General features: G+C 34.2%; 3 protein-coding genes across 12 annotated transcripts in view; 1 reads left to right on the top strand and 2 right to left on the bottom strand.

Moving 5' to 3' along the window:
- Positions 1 to 3,313, bottom strand: part of Ih (I[[h]] channel) — a 196,989-nt gene extending 193,676 nt beyond the window's left edge. For all 7 annotated transcript variants that reach the window (XM_064062914.1, XM_064062915.1, XM_064062917.1 and 4 more), the window contains exon 1: positions 3,166 to 3,313. In XM_064062914.1, coding sequence (XP_063918984.1) covers positions 3,166 to 3,233 — 68 coding nt within the window. In that variant the 5' untranslated portion in view covers positions 3,234 to 3,313. The remainder of the gene's footprint in view (positions 1 to 3,165) is intronic.
- The window catches only part of LOC135134288 (dynein intermediate chain 2, ciliary), a 92,126-nt gene that overhangs the window by 67,569 nt on the left and 2,705 nt on the right, over positions 1 to 21,852 (top strand). The window contains exon 1 of one of the 3 annotated variants that reach the window (XM_064062923.1): positions 21,685 to 21,832. The exons of 1 other annotated variant lie outside the window; for it this stretch is intronic. In XM_064062923.1, the coding sequence (XP_063918993.1) occupies positions 21,785 to 21,832 (48 nt within the window). In that variant the 5' untranslated portion in view covers positions 21,685 to 21,784. Of the gene's footprint in view, positions 1 to 21,684; positions 21,833 to 21,852 lie in introns of those variants that run through there. One more of the 3 variants, XM_064062924.1, reaches the window with a different exon arrangement.
- Positions 19,967 to 21,515, bottom strand: LOC135134293 (uncharacterized). 2 transcript variants are annotated; one of them, XM_064062930.1, is made up of 4 exons: positions 21,404 to 21,515; positions 21,214 to 21,349; positions 20,778 to 20,992; positions 19,967 to 20,721 (listed from the first exon to the last, which is right to left on the bottom strand). In XM_064062930.1, exons 2-4 carry the CDS (start codon positions 21,271 to 21,273, stop codon positions 20,523 to 20,525), a joined length of 474 nt encoding a protein of 157 aa, XP_063919000.1. In that variant the 5' UTR covers positions 21,274 to 21,349; positions 21,404 to 21,515; the 3' UTR covers positions 19,967 to 20,522. The 2 variants fall into 2 exon arrangements, with proteins under 2 accessions (XP_063919000.1, XP_063918999.1); XM_064062929.1 differs by having other exon boundaries at positions 19,968 to 20,721; positions 21,400 to 21,515.

The following is a 21,852-nucleotide window of genomic DNA, read 5'->3' as shown; positions in this document are numbered from 1 at the left end:
AAGAAAGTTTGCCAAATATTTCAAATTCTGCTTCCATAAAGTCAACTTTTCAACCACTATCCACAGTTCTTTTCAAGGCTTTTGTTGTCAACCTTTACAATAAAATTATACATGTTGCTGTAACTTTTTTTGTTGCAGAAACACCATAATCCTACCATGTTATCTCGAAAACTGAAATTAATTCAGAAAAGACTTGCGATTTTTGACATTACTTTTTAATAAATCTTTGCCTACAGCAACATATATAGTCGCAAACGGGAAAGCTCATCACCGAAAATAATGCTTTTCAATAAATCTCATGTTTATAGCCGGCCGTACGACGTTAACATTCATTAGTTTAAATTCCTGACGCTCAACTTAAATGTGAAACTAATTTGACCTCGACCATGGAATGCGACATAGGTTCAACGACGCACAGCCAACTGCAAACCTGAAACTAATTGAGCACCTGTTATTAAATTTGCAAGCTTATTTTCCACTCATTGGATGACGGGGGGAATTTATGTTCAGTTAAGTTTAACAAATACATCATCGATAATGTACATTTAGAGGTGCGAATTTTGTTTTTGGAAAAACCCTACTTTGGAAGTTTTCTTTAGCTTTGAAATAACACAATTATTTTAATTTATAGGATTTTTTAAGAACAAGCTTTGCATTACTTACCGGATTTATAGTAACGGTGGCCACAAGTAAGGTTATGGTTAAAGCATAAAAGTTTCAGAAAAAAATCCACCCTATGGAATAAATTTAGATATCTTTATTTTATCAAAAAGCCAATAAAAATAATAAAACCTTTTTTTATTTATATTTTGATTCGCAGCTTTTCCTTTCGCTGGTTACATGTCAAAGAACTGCTGCGAAACATTTTGCGTGGACGTCATCAAATTGTTGGTGGGGATGATTATACAAATTTTGGTTAGGTTTTTATCATCTACACGAAACTCCTAAAACATACGAAATTTGACAATAATCAGTCCAGTGGTTTCGGAGATAATCTGTCTAATAAAAATCGAGATAGACGACAGACAGACAGACAGAAACGGGAGACCTATTTTTCGTCTTCTACACTGACACTGTTTCGAAAAATTTTAAACAATTCTGTGTCAAAAGATATGCACTAAGGTGCACCCAGTATTAGTACTTCAAAAGCGAAAGAGTTAAGTATAAATAACTTTGAAATTTTGCCGATTAACCTTTACCTATTATGCAAAAGGGCGGTTTTTGTGTGTTATGATTTTGTAATTAATAATCATAAAATAATTGCAATGAAATATAACACTGTTTCCGCGATAAATTTAAGGAGTAGACCGCAAAAGCATGTTTATCGATTGAAACCTAACCTTACTAGAAGTTAAATTACAAATTTCAGAGAGCTTTATTATAGGTGCCTCCATTAATCGATAGTAATAAAGGTATTATTATCACATAGAGTCCTTGCAACCGCTGCGAATGTGCTGTCTACGTTGTTTGTATTGTCCTCTTCTTATTTAACCTTTATAAGCTTTCAGTAATGGAACTACACTAAGTTAAAAGTAATAAAATAATTTTGTAGAACTGGCATGATGTCGAAGACTTCTAATTAGTTGGAAGGAGATATATTGTGAGATTTTAATCTATGCTATTTTTTAATGTGGAAAACCAACATTAATTAGATTGTTAATCCAAAATGGCTACATCAGTTGAAATTTAATTTATAAAATTTAATAAATTAAAAAAACACCAGCTTTATATTTTTCAACAAACTTCTGACAAAACGAAATTAACAGAATCACATAGTTATAAGACTAGACCTTTTGTTTTCTCAACATTGAAGTGTATAGTCGTAGATTAATTTATGGGTTTATGCATATATGTAAAAAGACTAGTCACTAATGAGAGCAAGTCCTTGCCTACTCCCATAAGTACGTTTGTTATTTTGAAAATTTCTGATTAAATAAATACCGAAAAGTAAGTTGATCATATGAATATTCTAAAACCCAAATCCTTTATCTCAAGAAATGATCGATACTATGCATGACCCTTGCAGTGGTTTTTAAACTCAAAGCGATACAGTGATTCAAAGAACGTTTTTAACTAGGTTAGGGGCTAGAAGAAATTGACACATCTGACTTTCATCCTACACTGAGTACCCAGAATTGATCGTTTCAAAAAAAACGAGAATACTGCGTTATTAATTATGATTCTGTCCCAAAAATCGAAATCAGGAGGAAGAGGAGGACCGAAGCAGTAAACCGAGAAATAAATCTAAAATTTTGTACCCAACGTATATGATCATATGTTTATTGATCCAAACCTAACCTTATTAGAACCTAGATTACAAATTTCGGAGAGCTTCATTATTGGTCCTCCATTAATCGATAGTAATGAAGGTATTTATCATACACAGTTTTTGTAACTCATGCAAATGTTTTGACATGTTGTCTAGGCTGCTTGTTATGCTGTCTCATTTAACCGCTATAGCCTTCGAGGATTGTGGTTGCACTGGGTTAAAACTAATTTAATAAATCTTGTGCTTTGTAATACTGAAACCAGATATTCATGCTGTCTACCAGCTCTAATTAATTAAGAGAAGATGTTATGAAATTTTAATTCACGGTATCCAATACGAGCTACATTTTAACAATGGTCAATGGAAAAGTTTCAGTCATCTTGTACACTACGAAAGACCAAGTATTCTGGTTTTTTTTTTTTTTTTTGGTGATCTGAAATAGCATTGTCGCTATATCAACAGAAACGAGTACATTTGAAGTGAGAAGTAGCTTTCCCGATAATCCTATAATAGAACTGAAAGAACACTATCATAAATTTATTAAGACTAAACGTTCTATTGATTTGTTGTGGAATGTTTTTCGTCCTAAAGGTTATCAGAAAACGTGTGTTCTAAAGAAGAATCGGTCTACCAAATTACTATGTTTATATGAAACAGATTAGCCCCCAGTGATGTACTACAATATGCGATCTGGGCGATAAGTGCTATAGTTGAACAAGTCATGGTCGTGGTCATGTCATGTTCTGTGATCAATGGGTATGAGGAGTGGTTAATGAATGAATTTCCGCGGCGGCCGCGGAATGGCCCGGCAAGAAAGGTACAGCGGGTATTACATAACATCAGATGTGAGGAACATCCAGAACGGAAGCTGCTGAGCTGCATCCCCTTAAACTTACTGGTTGTGGAAGTGCTGCACGTATCCCCCGGGTCCTGACACCCGGCGATGGAGGCTCCTGACAGACATAGGTCTGAGCTGACTAGCATCGCCCCGCGGTCACCGCTGGCTCACTCCCGTACATTACGCGGGGGTTCCTCGTGCGACCCCGTTGCGCCGCTGACTGCCGTCCTCGAGGATGTTCAGCTGCACCCGCGCATGCTCTCCGCACAATCATGTGTTAAACAATTTCATACATCTTCATTTAACGCATATCGTGTCCTTTGCAGTCTCGCCACCTCCCTCATTAACCCCATCAATCCAAAAATCCAAGAAGAAGCCTAAAATCCGCTTCGCAGAAAGCGGAGGCGCTAAGCGCAACTGTCAGTGAGATTGAATCGATTACAAGTCCACCCTTAACGGTGGAGTAGGACCACTTATCATAAACTAAGTGGTTCGTATGTAGACACAAAAATCTTCAGACGGATCAAGAGATTCCTCGAAATAGAAAATGTAGTTAAACTAGAAGGCTTGGTTTCATAATTTTTTGCCGTTGGAGTTAAATCGCTTAAAAATATGATCTACATTATCTTAACACAGTTTTGACCCTTATTTGATATAATTCAACAACCGAATTTTTTGTACATTATAATTAGGAAATTTGAGTAAATTATTTGCTAACAATAAACACGTGCCACTTAAATGCTCAAGAACAAAGTAGTAAACCACGCAACAGATGATTACAAGATTTACCATGTTTATTTCAGAAATAAAACAGACTCTCTTTTACCAACTAACTACAAGGGTTGATGACTATGGCTATGAACTGAAACGTGATATTTTGTTTAAGGTCCCTAAAGGCTCAGTGAATAGCACATCTAAACACGATGTTCGCTTGATAAGTAAAGTCTTCTACCTCACCATTTTTAGGAAAAGCGTCTATCTTTGTTTATTAGATGTGTACAGGTGTGAAAGATTTCGTTTTACCACATGCTAAACCATTTGCGTTGAATTTATCGGATAAGCAGAAGTAAGAACTGACGAGTGGATTTTCAACGAAAGAGTACAATTCTTTAGAATGATATCGTTCTCTACAAAAAAATTACATTTCCTAGACGAAACTAAAATAATATTTTTCAGGGGATCCATACACCAGTAGAAGCATTCTGCGCTTCCGCACAGGTCAAAGCAGAATACCTTCAAAGCTATTTTCACGAAACTTCCCTAACCTCGAAAACACAATCAGCATTGCGTGCACCTCAGACCTTGCTTTTCATAAAAATGATTTAATAATTTTTTAAGATGACGTCTTCAACTTTGCGGCGGGGATAAATATGTTAATTTTAGAGTCCTACATAATGACATCTGAAAAATTAAACAAGCTATTTCAGGTATAATCGATAAAATAAATCACGCATTAATTTTCCGAATGACGTTATCGAATTTTCCAAAGGGGAAATGAAATTTAGATATAACATTTTGTATTCCTTAATTAAATGTTGGCGTCTTTCCGAGATCTTTAAGAAGTCCATTATATCACGATAAACCGTGAAATATGGTGGTCCAAATATTTTTTTTTATAAAACTGGTATAGGTAAAGTTAGACCTAGGAGTGGACTAATAAACGACAGCGAAAGGAGATTGTCACGCTATATTTCATGACATTTTCATATGACATTGCATTGTGAGGGAATGAGCAGAGACATTTAGTTAGTGTTAAGTTTCTTCACGCTAACCTTCGAAGATTATCTGTCAAAATCACCCACAAGTGATACATAGGCAATCTACCATGTATATAGCAACTTACATTTTCTTATCCTAAACCAATACAGGTGTCCCAGATAAAATTTCGCGGCTTTATATCTTGAGAAGGGATAGAAATATTGAAATTCTGCAAACGGCACTGTTTTCAGCTTGAAACAGGAAGATTAATTTAGTACGTTGCAAAAAAGACGTATGTGTGGTGTCGGCGTCCCGATGCAAAGCTATGTTAGCCTAGTTACAAGCGACAAAAAAACCTATAGTTACCTGATCTAATCTAATAAGCGTTGTCTATGTTTTTATTTATGTAATATATAATTATTTTTTAATTGAAAATATTTTAATTAAAAAAGCGAAATTAAGAACATTTATTTCTTTTAATGACGACTGATTGTTCTATAATTTATATAGCTACTTTTTTGTCAAACTTTTTTAAACGATGAACAATTTTTAGTTCAATCTTAGATATTATTACAACAACTTAAACATTTTTTCTTAAATTATACAAATTTTGGAATTTTTCGATAAAATTAATAAAAAAAAAACTGTTCTCAAATTCAGATTCAACACATACATATATCTCATAAAACTGTTTTGTACAAATGTTCGATAAAAATGCAAAATAAATAATTATTTCAACTTTCTACAAACAACTTTTAAAAATCACCCCAAATTAAAAAATTGTTTTATTACGTTTAAATTTGCGAAATATACAAATCCTATGGGAGTAGAGATAACTTGAACTTTCCCTAAGGAATGTTTAAAACTATTTCAGTTGCTTTTAAATTTGGTAGATTTGATGAAAGTTATCCTGTAGGAAAATGTTATGTGAATAATTTAAGCCTTCGCGTAACAACTTCCATAAATCAAATCACCACAATCCCAAACGCGAAAATTCGGAAATACGATCATATTAATAATTTGTAGAGGCTAGGTTTCCGTGGAGAGATTATTATGATAGAAACCCACCACTGTCCCGGAAATTACTGGCATTCGGTCAGGACTTTATCACTACGAGTACTAGGTACTATATGAACAATAACACTTTAGATAAAGATACTTACTGATTTCTGTCCAATAAACATTAGATACTGATCCCTGATCAAAAGCTTTGTTGTTCATTTAATAAAATCACGAAGATATTCAATGACGGACCTGGGAGGCCGAACTTTCACCATTCCCGCCTTTCGGTTCTAATTGGGCATACTTTTACTGCCCCTCCATACAACCCATCGCGGTTGCACTCAAAACCGAAACCAATGGTAGGAATTCGGACCCGCCTCGAAGATTACAGTATTTGTCTATGGAGGGCACCTTATATAAAACTTTATTGTTACAATTAAACTAAACAGTACTCGACTTCTATAAGTGAATACTGGTGAATCCTTACCATTCCCTCTTTACCGCGCCACCTAATCTGACTATAAAAGTAGTGGTTAGCAGTCCAAGAAATGGTACAGTAAAACCATTCACCATTTGAAGTATGTGGAAAGTAAATAACCCCAAATGGGTATCGACGAGATATCACACTATCCACAGTTAACTATAATTTATTTTGTTATAAGAATTTCTCGAGAAAAAACTATGAAAAAAAATGTTTAAAAATAAATCTATTGAATAACCCTGCAATATACACGAGTAGTACAAATTTTCCTGAAACCCCACAGAACGAGAATGCGTTCGATTTGATGAGCTTTACACAATAGGTTCGAAAACATCAATTCCAGTGCTTAGAAACATAAAAATTGAAACGTTCTTATAATCAAAAGCTATTGAGCAATAGATGTAGCGATCTTCAGACAAACAACCGTCGGGTTGTTGACTAATAAACTAAGTACCTTATTTACTGGTAGTAAAAGTGAATTCCTTAATTGTGAAAATTGATTGTACTTATGTATACCATATAATAAGAAAAGAGATTAACATTTGATTGGACAGATTGTCTCACTTCTGAACTTGTAGATGTGTGTTTGTAGTGCCACCCTGAATCAGGACTGAAGAGATCAACTGGTGTGATGATTATCTTAATTATTGTATGTAAAGCGTGTTTCTATGAATGGGACGAATTTGCCAAATAAACTACCATTTGGGTGAAAGTTATTGCTCTTTTTTAACTCATATTGCGTGAATAAATTTTTGGAAAGAATCTCCCTCGAATGTAGATTGCTTATTCCTTATAACCAGAAGGGTACCACTTGACTAAATTTTATTAAAAGTTTAGTACTTAGTTGCTGTGTCGAGTTTAAAGCAATCAGTCGGTGAATTCTTTGTACAGGTTGTATTTTCTAGTTTCATGGGTTTCTTTATTTATATATAATTTTTCTAACTTAGTATTTCTATGAGGTATTCCTTGAAGTTATTTGTTTGTTTCCAAATTTAATATTTCGTTCGTGTGCATGTGAATAAGAAGACTGACCGAAACTATCCGTAGCTCCTTTTCTCGTTTTTCTTCCAATTTTAATGTAATATCTGATCTGGTAACGCTAAAAGAAAACGAAGCCTTCGACTATTTTCACGACCAGTCTAGCTAGATCGGGTAATAGCTCCCTTCGAGATATAGTGCATCATATAAAGTCGTGTCTAAAAAAGCACTACCCTCTGGCTCTCGGGTAAAGCTAACCTTCCAAGCTTTTCCAGTTTGATGGGTTGGACGTTCTCCCTCCGTTGCCCGAAAACTAGTCCTAGCAGTCCCTGCTATTCCACACTTGGTCTCGCGTCTTCAATAGTGCTCCATGGCTCCGGGTACTTGTCAAAAAATGATCCAATATGTACCCGGCTGTTGTGTCGTTCAGTTTCCTCGTACCCGTTCAATGCAAAATGACGTCGTGTGTGGTCCTACTCTAACACTTTCCAAAAAGAACCGACCAAGTTACGACACGAACCTCACGTGATTAACGATCATTTATCCACGCATCGCCTGACAATAAGTGACGTTCAATACTTTGATCTAGTCTATTTTGTGCTAACCTGCCCTAATCAACATCATGTGTGATACTACAACTAAGCTGGAGTTGATTTATATAATATTAATTAATGTTATTACTATGTTACTGCTGTTATGATTAGAATATTTTTACTGAACACATTTGTCCTCAGTTCAGTAACTTTAAGCAAATATGTGCCTATAGAGACCCGTAATTTGTTATACATTTACTATTTTTTATTGTTTTGTATAAATTTATATACCAATATAAAGTAAACAGATTGTAGGAGCTTATCAGTTAAACCGTCTTGACGTCCGTCGCGTTGAATCCGACACTATATAAAGCCAATCCAAACGAATATTTCCCGATGAATCGACAGAAAAACGCTGTAAGTTCATTTTAAATGACGGAAGCGTTCCTAATTACTTTACCGCGTCGGAAATCGTTTGGATTTTATAAATAGACACCCAATCTCTATGATACAGTGAAGGATTACTCTGTTGTACTTCATTTTGATATAGAGTTGCAAAACTTCGGCAGTGTAAATTCCCCAATAGCCACGGAAAAACACACCACAAATCTATACCAACCACATGACCCCTAACCCTCAACGAAAACTCCCTCAGATTTCCGGCTCCTACTGAAGATTCTCCACGACTCCAGTCGTTGCGTGAAAGAACCTCTTCAGTGAGTAAAATAAACACCTCGGAAACAGACAAAATAAATGACGTTTATTTGATTTGAGTTCTATTGTAGGTAATTATAAAACTGTTCTAATTATCTCTCAAACTATGCATCTAGAAATTATGCTGCACAATTATGTCTGCACAAGAAATCAGTGTTATAAAAACGTAGATACGTATTTTGAAAAATAGCACCATGTTATATTGTCGCTAATTTTTTATATATCAAGATCACAACTGTACAGAATTTCAGTTAACAAAAAATATGCTTATCTACGACGCGACGGTGTGATGGGGGTCAAGATTTCTTTTAAAACTCCAAAAGCAACATTAATAAATGCTTTAGTTCCGAGCACAAGCTGTAGAATTAATTATTCTGTAGTAGAATTCATCTGACGAATTTAGTTAGAAATTCTAGAATTACTGTTGGATTACTATGATAAATGATGGTAAAGTGCTGACTAAAATTTATTTGTTTCACCCACCAAAAATTTGACGACGTCATTTCAAAATTTTGTCAACTTGTTATCTCTTTTTTAAATAATATGCTTCTTTACCTAGGGTATATTAATTCATGTTCATTACGCATTTTGGTTTTTTCAAAATTTCACAGACGGAAAATGCAGAACCAATTGCTTTAAAATTTTGTATACGCTAAAAATAAAAACTGAATACAATATTTTTTGTCAAAATTACATTTGTCAGTTTGTATTCGTATATATTGTACCACGACATGAACAAAAAATTCAACAACAAGACAATAATTTTCAGTCGCTGTTTAATGGGTCAGTTTAAAAAATCAACTCACGCAAGTATTTTACTTAGAGATTTCCTTTGAGTGGCAGTGAAATAAACTTTACCAAAATTCGCTTAAAGCTGGCATGGTCAAATATAGCTCCATAAGAAGCAACGTGGTCAGTGACCACGTTCTGCCGAAGATAAACGATTTGCGTTCGGCAACACAACAATACACAACGTCCGTACACTCTGCAGTCTACGACGGACGCCATACGCAGTTACATTCAGGACATTTCACTTAAGTTTAAAAAATTTCTTTATAATTACGAACTCGGAATGTCATCTGTAATTCAAGAAGTCTTACATCTCAAAGCTGAAAAAAGTTTAACTTTTAGACACTATTATAATTTAAAAACGGTGGTCAATTTTTATCGAAAGTGAATATCGTGATTTATACGTGAAATGAAAAATCTAAAGACGTTAGATGGTACTTCCACGAATTCATGTTCTATTATGTGATTGGATATGTGGATGTATTGAGAAAAATGTATTTTCTGCTCATATTGAGAAAATGTTAAAGTTTTACTGCATTTTGGATTGAGAAAATTGACCATTTTTCAATCTATTGAAGAATGAGCACTTTTTTCCTCAGCTTTTGTCCAATCAGAACGCGACATTTCCTTTTTTCCACAATTCCCCACTATCACCCCTAATAAAAATTGAACTCGTCCATGCATTCCCCTTGTTGTGTTTTATTTGCACGGCATCATTTTTTCAAAAATTTGTGAATGTTTTGAAAATTAGTGAAAATGCTTGAGGAAAATAATGAAATTCTTGGGGATTGCACACCCCCAGACATAAGAGAGACAGCGAAATTGACCACCCTTAATCTTCTGCCAGAAAAGTCAAGAAAAAATATGAACAAACATATCAAGACTTTATAGACTGGCGCACCTCGAAGAAAACGAGCTCATTTTCAGAAGACGTCCTCTTAGCCTATTTTTCCGAGCTGTCAAGAAAGTATAAGTCCTCAATTTTATGGTCCATCTATTCGATGATACGGGCGACCATTAACATCAACAACAATATTCAAATTGAAACCTATGGAAAGCTTCAAGCATTTTTAAAGCCTGAATCTAAACATTATGTGGCAAAAAAATCCAAAATATTTTCATCTGAAGAAATTAGTGACTTCTTAAACAAGGCTCCCGATGAAATCTACTTATTAACAAAGGTTTGAATAAATGATTTTTTTTTTTCATAAAATCTTACCACATTAATTTTTAGGTTGCTTTAATAATGGATATTATGGGAGCTTGCCGAACTAATCAATTGTACAGCATGAAGGTGACCAATATTGAAGACCTAAAAAAAGCATATCTGGTTACTGTCCCAATAACCAAAACAAAAATCACCAGAAAATTTACTGTTACTGGAGAATTTTATCAGTTTATCACATTGTTCACCAATATCTCAATCTTCGACCTCCAAACTTACAAAATGACGCTTTTTTTATTAATTTTCAAAGGGGAAAATGTACAACTCAAAGAGTTGGATTTAACAAAATTGCCCAAATGGGACAAAAGATTGCGAAATTTTTGAACCTGCCAGAAGCCGAGACATATCCTGGACACAGCTTCCGGAGATCGAGTGCCAAGTTACTTGTCGATGCGAATGCAGACATCACAGCGCTGAAAAGGCACGGAGGTTGGAAGTCAACCTCTGTGGTTGAAGAATGCATTGATACTTCCCTAAAATCCAAGATGCAGTGCTATCTTCCAGTGCTAGTGATGTAGTAAAAAATGCGTCTAGTACTTGACACATGAAAAAAAATTTTAAATCTTGAAGTTAGTATAGCTCATTCACTTTACGTATTAAATCATGGAGCTATTAACATTTTTATGAACGAAAAAAAAAATAACAAGTAATCAACTAAATAATTTAATAAAGTTCAATAAGTAAAGTAATGTAATAATAATGTTAATAAAAATAATACTTGATTTTTTTTTTGTCTTTATTTTCTTGATTATATGAACAGAAAAAGTATGACAATGTGCCTGCTTTCCTTGTAAAAGACTGTATTTCTTGTTTATGTGAACCCCTTTGCTACTTGTTTAATTTAATTATTGCTGAGGCTGCATATCCTAATAAGTGGAAGTCTACTAAAGTTATCCCGGTCTTCAAATCTGGTGTACGTAATAACATGGACAATTATAGGCCCATTGCAATAGTTTCAAATTTTAGTAAGATCTTTGAAAGAATTGTAGCTAATAATTTTATATAGTCATGTATCTAATCAACTTAGCCCCAGTCAACATGGCTTTATAAAAGGAAAGTCAACTTCAACAAATCTGTGTGAATACATCCAATACATATCTGATTCTCTTGAAAGTAAAAAACAAGTTGATGTTATTTACACAGATTTATCTAAAGCTTTCGATGTGGTTAATCACTCGATTTTGCTTGATAAGTTGAGCAAATTTGGCCTGTGTAGTAATTTAATAAAGTTATTTCAATCCTTTTTGTGTAATCGCATTCAGTATGTTGAGTACCGTGGTTTTCGCTCTCAAACTTATGTAACTACGAGTGGTGTAACGCAAGGGTCAAACGTTGGACCTATTTTATTTATTATATACTTTAATGACGCACTTTTAAAACTTAAGTGTCCTATCTTTGTGTACGCTGATGTCCTGAAGGTGGCTAAAACTATTACCACGCTTGATGATTGTTACTCGCTTCAAAATGATCTTAATAATTTTATTATATGGTGTCACAATAATAAACAAAATATTAATGTAGCCAAATGTAAAGTAATAATCTTTTCTAGATCACCTGATACTACACAATACAGGGTGTCCCAGAATTCGCGCCATTCCCGTGAATGACATGTTCCCTGTCCCGAACTGTGCCGTAATTCGCAAAAAGAATTGTCCAGGCTTTAACCGTGTGAGAACTGGAAGGCGATTAAGTTGACCAATAGAGAGGCTGCTTTTATATCCGAACGTTTCTATGTTCAAAGTTACCTATGCCAAGAACAAAAAATCGGGTAATACTAAAGTTGAATGAATTTTTTCCGAATCCCCCTCCGTCAACAAAAGGAAACAGAAGTGTGGTTATAAATTTAATCATTTTGACAATTGTTTGTCATAAACTGTCACGAAGTTTATCACTGACCTGAAGAGACGCTTCTGCGCCAAAGATGACTGATTAATGTACACAGAGACGTCAAGGTTTACTTTAAGGCAAGTAGCATGGGACAGAAGTTATTTCTGCTGCCATTCTAGTTAAATTGTGTTTAACTGGGCTGTACATGTCATAAGAGAAGCTGTTTCATTTCATCGTAGGCAAATAATACATTTATTACTATTCTACATAGAGTAGCTACCGAAGAGCAGGTATTAGAAGTCATTTTCTTAGAACCCCGTGAATAATCGTCGGCACCCAGACCAACATGTGTTTCACCGATTGTTACATCGAGCAAGAGAAGATCTTTTCAACCTAGTCGGAAAGGCCGTGCTGGGGCTCCACGGAATGTACGTGTAGGTGCTGAAGAGCAAGTGTTAGGAAATATGGAAGCGGATCCTAGGAGAAGTGTCCTCTACGTAGCGCAAATTAGTGGATGTTCAAGATCGACCACTCATCGTATCCTTCAAGAGAGAAGACTGCATCCTTACCATTACACGAGAGTGCAGCATCTGCGACCAACCGACTACCCGCGACGAGTACATTTTGCTCAATGGTTACTGCGACAAAATGAACTAAATCCTGATTTTACACGGCGCATTCTTTTCACCGACGAATGTTCATTTTCCCGAGAAGGAATGTTTAATGCACACAATTGGCATTTCTGGGCACACGAAAATCCACATCTCACTAGGGTGAGAGCATATCAGGAGCGATTTACTATTAATCTATGGGCTGGAATCATTGGTACTACTGTGGTAAAAATTTTAATGCATCTGATAAAATTATCAGATTACCTGATCGCCTTAATGGGGATGCATATGCTAATTTTCTACGACTAGAGCTTCCGGCATTGTTGGAAGAAGTTCCTTTGAATGTACGGCGGAATATGTGGTTTCAGCACGACGGCGCTCCTCCACATAATTCGATACTTGTACGACGAACATTGAAAAGAGTATCGTCATAGGTGGATTGGGCGTGGCAGTACTAATATCTGGCCTCCTAGATCTCTAGACCTTTCTGCTTTGGACTTTTTTTTGGAATCAAATTAAAAATTACGTATATAGAGAACCCCTAGATATGTTAGAAGAACTGGAAGAGAGACTGCACGAAGCCTACGCTACAGTTACTCCTGAGATGTTACATAATACACAACACAACATAATTCAACGAGCTAGAACTTGCATTGAAGTTAATGGTGGTCATTTTGAGCACATTGTTTAATAACGTTACAGTACAACGATTCCAGCCCATAGATTAATAGTATTGCTCTTGATATGCTCTCACGTTAGCGAAATGTGGATTTTCGTTTGCCCAGAAGAAGTGAATTGTGCGCATTAAATATTCCTTTTCGGGAAAATCAACATTCGTCGGCGAAAAGAATGTGCCGTGAAAAATCAGGATTTAGTTCATTTTGTCGCAGTAACCATATAGCAACATGCACTCGTCGCGCAGTCGGCTCGTCGCAGATGCTGCACTTTCGTCAATAGTAAGGATGCAGATTTTTCTCTGTAAGGATACGATGCATGATCGATCTTGAGCATCCAATCATTTGTGCCACTTGTTCTTCACTGTCTATGCGTATAATCCGTGGAGCCCCAGCACGGCTTTCCGCATAGGCTGAAAAGATCCATCTTCTTTTGCTGGATGCAACAAACGACGAAACACATGCTGGTCAAGGAGCCGATGATTGGGGAAAAGACCTGTATATTCGCGCACAGCAGTGGCTGCATAGCGTGTACATTCTCCATAAATTGTTTGTATTGTTCTTAAAAAAAATTGCAACTATTGTTATAATTTTTATTCGTATCTTTCAATCTCTAGAAAGTATGTACTCACAACTTTAAAGAAACTGTCTTAAATCATCATGTGCAACATCAATATTATTCTTGAATAAGTCTCAGTTTTCAGTATCTTCCCCACATGATTGACACCACAGCAGATACCTATGATCTTAATACACCAGAGAAGTGGAGTCTCGTCTATTTTTTCGTTGCTTAGATTAGGTATCAGCAACAAAGCTGTTCAGTAAAAATTGATACTGTTTATTGAAAATCATAATCACTGATTAATCAAAAGCGATATTTATGTTTAAATACACTTAATAACGTTCTTTGAATGGACATGTGGTACTCTTTTTTAGAAATAACGATAAACTTAATATCAGGCATATGATGCATTCTGAAAATGTACTAATTTTCGTTAAAAAGAACAACACATTATTCACGGGGCTCTAAGAAAATCACTTCTAATACCTGCTCTTCGGTAGCTACTCTATGTAGAATAGTAATAAATGTATTATTTGCCTACGGGCAGTTTCACAAATTTGTCAACTTCACATCAATAAAATTAATTGCAAATTTATACAATTAAATTTACTTCCACCACTGGAGTAAATATTCATTAGTTTCATACTAGTATTGATTTTTGAAAAGATTTTGAAATTATTTAATTTTTGAGTGTTTTTTATAATATGACCGAATACTTAATTATTGTCATATTACATGGTGACTTCGTAATTTAAACAAAAATAATTATTACGCTTTATAATCAAGACAAATTGTAATATTGCTCTTAATAATGATTGTCAGGTGTTACTTTACCCGAATTTAATCAATACAATTTGGGGTAGTTATTACAAAAGGAATAAAATAAATACACTTACTGAAAGCGTTTACGTCCGACACCAAAAAAAATACAAAATATCTTTGCCACATGTAAATTTGAAATAATAATTAATCAGTTTACCGGATATAATGCAACCTTTAGATGATACAACTCTTGAGATAATTAAGTTCAAGTATACTCTGACGGTCTTTAGTAAAATAGTAGTGTCGGACGTAAAATATTTCTATTTCTAAATTTCGAAAGTCTCGTCACGCAGAACATAGAAACCTACGCAAGCCTAGGCGGGTTCGAAATTATTTTTTTGACATTTTCTAAATGTATCTATGTATAAATTGTTGCATACGCGTGTTAAATAATGGCGTTAACAAATCAGCAAAAAATGGCAAGAAGAAGGGCAAAATTAAACAGTAATCCTGAATTGAAAAAAGCATACCTGGAAAAGGACAGATTAAGGAAAATTGAGTACCGGACCAAGCGTAATCAAAAAATGACAGCATACCAGCTAAAACAATTGAAATTAAAGGAATGCGAAAGAATGAAAAACTGGTATAAAATGAAGAAGCAAAAAAGTAAAGAAAATGTAGAGTCTAGTTCTTCTACTGAACAATTATCAACCGTCTACAAAAGTCGACAAGCATTGGGAAAAGCTTTAAAGAAGGTAACTAATAATTTGCCAAAGTCAGCTGAAAGAAGTGATTTATCAGTTGGCTTCACAGTACAAAATAGATGTTAACGACGGTCCGCCTATTTTCCCGTTACAAAAGGACAATCATTCAGATATTGTGAAAAACTTTCAGGAACAAGACGAAGTCAGTTGGCAAGCTCCTGGAAAAAAAGATAAAGTTGTATACAAAGAAAGTGGGAAAAAGGTGGAAAAACAAGCAAGATATTTATTGTCGTCATTAAAAGAAACGTACTCACATTTTCAGACTGTACATTCAGATATAAAGATAGGATTTACAAAGTTTACTCTTTTACGACCAAAACACTGCAAACTCTTTCGATCTCTTCCACATACGGTATGTGTTTGTATATACCACGAAAATATCAAACTTTTACTCGATACACTTGCAAAGTGCACAGATCTAAAAACAAATACTGGAGAATTTATTTCTCAAATCGTTTGCGACGATTCTTCGAAAGATTGTATGTTACAACTTTGTGATTTATGCCGTAATAAAATATTTGCGAACTGAAGAAATAGTGCTAGAGTACTGTCAGTGGCAAAATATCAATGGACGCACAGACAAAATCAATTTATCTGAAACATCTTCACAAATATTTCAAAAACTGAAGACTAAACTGAAACAGTTCTTCTGGCACACATTTATTAAACGACACCAATCGAAAACCGCGAAGTCTATTACTGATTGTCAATCTCTTCATTTTGTGCAGCCTTGTGGAAAAGGCGATTTGCTCATAAGTGAGTTGTCTGGAGATACTCCTCGGTGAGTAAAAATAAATGTTTAGTCCTATTAGTTTGTTTTCATTAAGAATTAAATGTTGTTCTAGTTAAATATACCTTTAAACCATTTTATTTGCATAATTTTATTTGATAAGTTTACGTCCGACACCATAAATTTACGTCCGACACCAAACTTAAATTATTTTAAAATATACAAATTAAATTGTTAACTATGGTTTGACGTTATAGGTGTATTCTAAACATATCATTTCATAGTATGATTTCTCTCAATACTTCGAATATTTCCAAAATTCGCAGAAAATTACGTTCATACAACTCACTGTTTGGTTATGGTTTTGTGTGAATACGTCCGACACCAAAATATGTAAGATTCTCGCTTAAACATGTGGGAACTATTTGCTGCAAATATATTATTTTTATAATCTACGATGTCTTATTAGATGTTTCGTTAGCAATAATAGTATCAAAATTATTATGAATTGATGCAGGAGGCTTTTACATTGTATTTTGTGTTCCAAATTTTACGTCCGACACCATGAAATTGCCCCTACGATGAAATGAAACAGCTTCTCTTATGACATGTACAGCCCAGTTAAACACAATTTAACTAGAATGGCAGCAGAAATAACTTCTGTGCCATGCTACTTGCCTTAAAGTAAACCTTGACGTCTCTGTGTACATTAATCAGTCATCTTTGGGGGCAGAAGCGTCTGTTCAGGTCAGTGATGAACTTCGTGACAGTTTATGACAAACAATTGTCAAAATGATTAAATTTATAACCACACTTCTGTTTCCTTTTGTTGACGGAGGGGGATTCGAAAAAAATTCATTCAACTTTAGTATTACCCGATTTTTTGTTCTTGGCATAGGTAACTTTGAACATAGAAACGTTCGGATATAAAAGCAGCCTCTCTATTGGTCAACTTAATCGCCTTCCAGTTCTCACACGGTTAAAGCCTGGACAATTCTTTTTGCGAATTACGGCACAGTTCGGGACAGGGAACATGTCATTCACGGGAATGGCGCGAATTCTGGGACACCCTGTATAAGTATGAATTAAACGATACAGAAATAGATAGAGTATTCCAAATTAAAGACCTTGGTGTTGTGCTTGATTCAAAATTATCATTTATACCTCATTTTCAACATATTTGTGATCATGCTAATAGAATGTTAGGGTTTATTATAAGAAATACTGTCGGTTTTACCAATGTTGATTCTTTGCTTGTATTATATTATTCATTTATTCGTTCTAAACTGGAATATTCATCCGTCGTATGGGATCCATACTACAAAATTCATATATCTTCAATAGAGCGTATTCAAAGAAAATTTTGTAAACATTTGTTTTATGTAAAATTTGGCAGATATCCCGTAAGAACTTGTTCGAGCGTAGTTCTTTTCAATGAATTTAATCTATACTCGTTGAAGGATAGAAGAACGGTGGCAAATATTATATTTTTACATAAGCTGATTCACGGGAAAATTTTTTCACAAAATCTGCTTGGTAATCTGAAGTTTCACATACCGCGCTTAAATTGTAGATATACTGGAACATTTGCAATAGATTGGTGTAGAACTAATCAACATTTCTATTCGCCGATATATAATATGTGCAGAAGTTACAATAATATTGCTGCACTTGCAGACATCTTTTTACAGAATATCAAACATTTCACTTATCTGTGTAAAAATGCAGTTCTTACGCCACTGTAGTTGACGTTCCTGCATGTTGAGTTATATCATTTTTTAGTGATTAGTGTTTAGTTATATAATTGTTTTGTATTGATTTTTTTTTTGTTATATGTATTTGTGTATACTTATCCGGAATTATGTACAAGTATCCACATAGATCTTTGTCTGTTGGATAATAAATTACGATTATTATTATTATTATTATTATAGTGTTAAACTCGTGAGAAATTGGTCATTTCACGAGGGTGAGAGTTTTCGGAACGAGCCGGCAGTTCAAATGTGATAATTACTGTGGCAGATGACGTATTAACCACATTTATTAAAGCTTTAAAAATGTCTACCATTACTAAGAAATTCACAAGTTACTGGGTGTGAGGAACATTTATGAAAATTCTGTTTGTTCCCACTGATAAACCGACTTCACCACAAAATTTTATTAAATATAATATTACTATTAATACCAAGTTTTAAGTAAAATTCACCATACAAATATTTTTTCCATACAAACTTAGCCACACCTCCTTTTACCCCCTTAGTAGTTGAATCTTTGGAAATGCTTAAATACGGGTTTCATTATTTGTATTGAAGAGCATTAATACCAAGTTTCAATTTATAGTAGAAATATTGTTCCTATCCAAACTTAGCCACCCAAACTTAGCCACCCAAACTTAGACACCACTTTTCACCCCCTTTGGGGTTGAATCTCCGAAAATGTTTACATACGCATTTTCAGAGATTCAACCCACAATTCAACAATTATTTGTGTTGAAGAGCATTAATACCGGGTTTCACGTAAAAATGTAGATTTACAGTAGAACTATTGGTCCTATGCTACTTTTTCCACCCTTTTTCACTCCCTTAGGGGATGAATTTCGAGAAATACCTTCTTAAACGATGCCTTCATCCTCTCCCAATTTCAAATTTCTATCATTAGCGGTTTGGGCTGGGCGTTGATAGGTCAGTTGGGACATTGCCTTTTATAGGCAATTATATACCTATATATAGACGGATTTGTGTTAATGACTGCATTTCAAAAACGAAAGAATTCTTAACTAAGTAGCTTTGTACATCGTTTTTTATTAAAGTGGTAACAAATTATGGAGGTTTAAATGAACAGTTATGTGTAGACAAGGGATACAAAAAATAGTTACCTACAGTCGGTACCTACCATATGTGAAATACCTTTACTGCTAAAGTGACATTAAAGCCTTGAGTTTTTAGTTGCCATATTAACAAAACTGCACAATACGATTACGTACAAACATATTTAATTCAAATTGTTCTAGAAAGAAAAATAAAGATAGCCAGAGAAAATTATGAGGCATTATATTAATAGTCAGCGTTGACGTACATTTGGATCTTATTCCGGTGAGTTTTGTTATATATTATTCCGTCAGTTTGCGCCACCCGTGTTTTAATTTTCTTTTTTCATGATTCATAAAAAATAACGTTAATCCATATTTGGAGAGAGTGGGTCTATTTCTGCCTAAAGACATAGATGTACGGTACCTAAATATGAAACAAAAATACCTCCAATATACAATTGTTTTCCTTAAAATGACTTCTTTAACTCAATGTAAAATTTGTAAAAAAAACTAATTCTTCAAAACAAAATCACTCATTGTAAATAGTTAACAATATTTTGAAGCTTTTAAATTCGAAAACAAAATCCATATATAGGATATAGAAATACTAATTTTAAATCGAGGTAATAAGGTCAAACATTCACTATGCTGCATACTTTTTATTTTTTTTTTTAATCAACTGTTATGTTAACAAAATATAAACAGTAGACAACATACCTACATCGAATATTTTACGTCTCTGTGAAAACAACCAATCCATTTATTGTAATGTTTAAAAAGTGTGACCAAATCAACCCTTCTTTAAATATTTTTAAATAAATAATTTATTTATATGTTTTCGAGATCATGACTATTACATACTATAATTAGATAAGGTGTTATATGCTCTCTAATGTCAAAAGCAGATAACATTGTCTATCAAAAGATATAAAGGTTATTCACAAATCTTTACAGAGGTAATTTCATTGTTAACTACTTAAAGCAGAATACCTGTAAGTAATACACATAATACGGTACATATAGATCTCATTGTATTTTTTTTTAATTATCACATATACCAATTGCACATCTTGTATTCTTTTCATATATTTTAAGAAAAAGTACCTTTAGAAAATAAGGACCAAAGGATCTAATACTGCATTTATAATATTTAATTCTATTTAAAATATTAGTCAATAATCAGCAAGTCTGAAAAATCCAATAATACTGCAACTTCATATACATTTCCATTAAACATCATCAACAGTCTTCGCCGACTACATTATAACACAAAACGAAAATGGACAACAAGCGAATTTCTTGTAGACCGTTTGAGGAGGAACTAGATGTAAATCTTCCTCTTCTTCATCATCTCCTGATATGCTCATTTCCTCTATGCTAAAAGTGTCGGTTAGCTCTTGATGAATTCGCGATTCCTTTCTAGATAAGGGAAAAAAATTCACAATATCTTCTTCACTGCAATATTTAAACAAACTGGTTAATGAATATTTTTTATATAAATAAAAACAAACCTATCATCGGTATCCCACTGGACAAGGGGTTGATGATCTTTAGCGCCTGGAATTGGAAGTCTTTGAATTGGAATAAGACCGGGTGTTGCATGATACTCCTGATGTAGTCTACGAGCATGTTCTATGCGAGCTTCTAGTTTTCTTTGTAGCTGACGAGATGTTGGCAGAGACCGAGGAGGCGATCTACTACTGTCAGCACTAGAAGAGTCACTACCCTAAAATTAAGCAAAGTAAAACGACGATGAAGTCGTAAATACTTCTTAGGTGCAGTTTAAACCAATAATAAGAAAATAAAAATAACACTATGAACCGCCTGGACGAGGTAATAAGTCATTTCGTTTTGTATAATTCGACATACTGTGTATTAGGTCTATCAATATCGTTGAATTACCCCACCAGATGGTCCGTTCTTGAACGAATAAATAAATAAACATACTCTGGGTTTTAAAGAAGGGTCCCCGTTGTGGTCTCCACTATCAATTCCACTATCTTCCATTACACTTTTATTCAATAAACCAATCAACAAATAATGCGTTTACTATACTGTCCTATCACATGTTTTCTGTAAATAACTTTAAAATACAAAGCTAGAATAAGCAAAGGTTAATAAGGTTTTAATTACCTACAAATACAAAAAGTATTATTTCCGTAACTTGTCCAGAGATTACTCCTAAGTAACTTGCAGAGATAAATATGTTAAAAGACCAACATCAGGAACACAACTGCCATGATGCATATTGAGGATTACTGGAAAATCAATAAAAAGGTTCTGACGCCGGCTATCTATGAAGCTTGAAAATTCATTTTATCTTTCGGATTAACAGAGGAATATTTAATTAAACAAACAATTTCATTGTGTTTTTCAAACAAAAATATACACTGCTTCATTGTTTACCTCTTTTGACCTAACACTGTTGTCAAGACAACATGTAAATAACCGTACATTGCATGTGTAATGTCAGGATAGAAATTCACAATTCACTTATTATAATTATATAAAGAACAAGATGCCTCCTACTGCAGCTTTAAAAAAGGTTTTTAATACAAAGTCCCTGGTAAAATTAAAAAAAGAATT

Source organism: Zophobas morio, unplaced genomic scaffold (genome assembly GCF_036711695.1).
Source record: "Zophobas morio isolate AGI-343-1 ecotype UQ-CSIRO unplaced genomic scaffold, CSIRO_AGI_Zmor_V1 ptg000023l, whole genome shotgun sequence".
NCBI classification, from domain to species: Eukaryota; Metazoa; Arthropoda; class Insecta; order Coleoptera; family Tenebrionidae; genus Zophobas; species Zophobas morio.
Note: the sequence above shows the minus strand (reverse complement) of the source record. Positions and strands in the feature narration are given on the sequence as shown.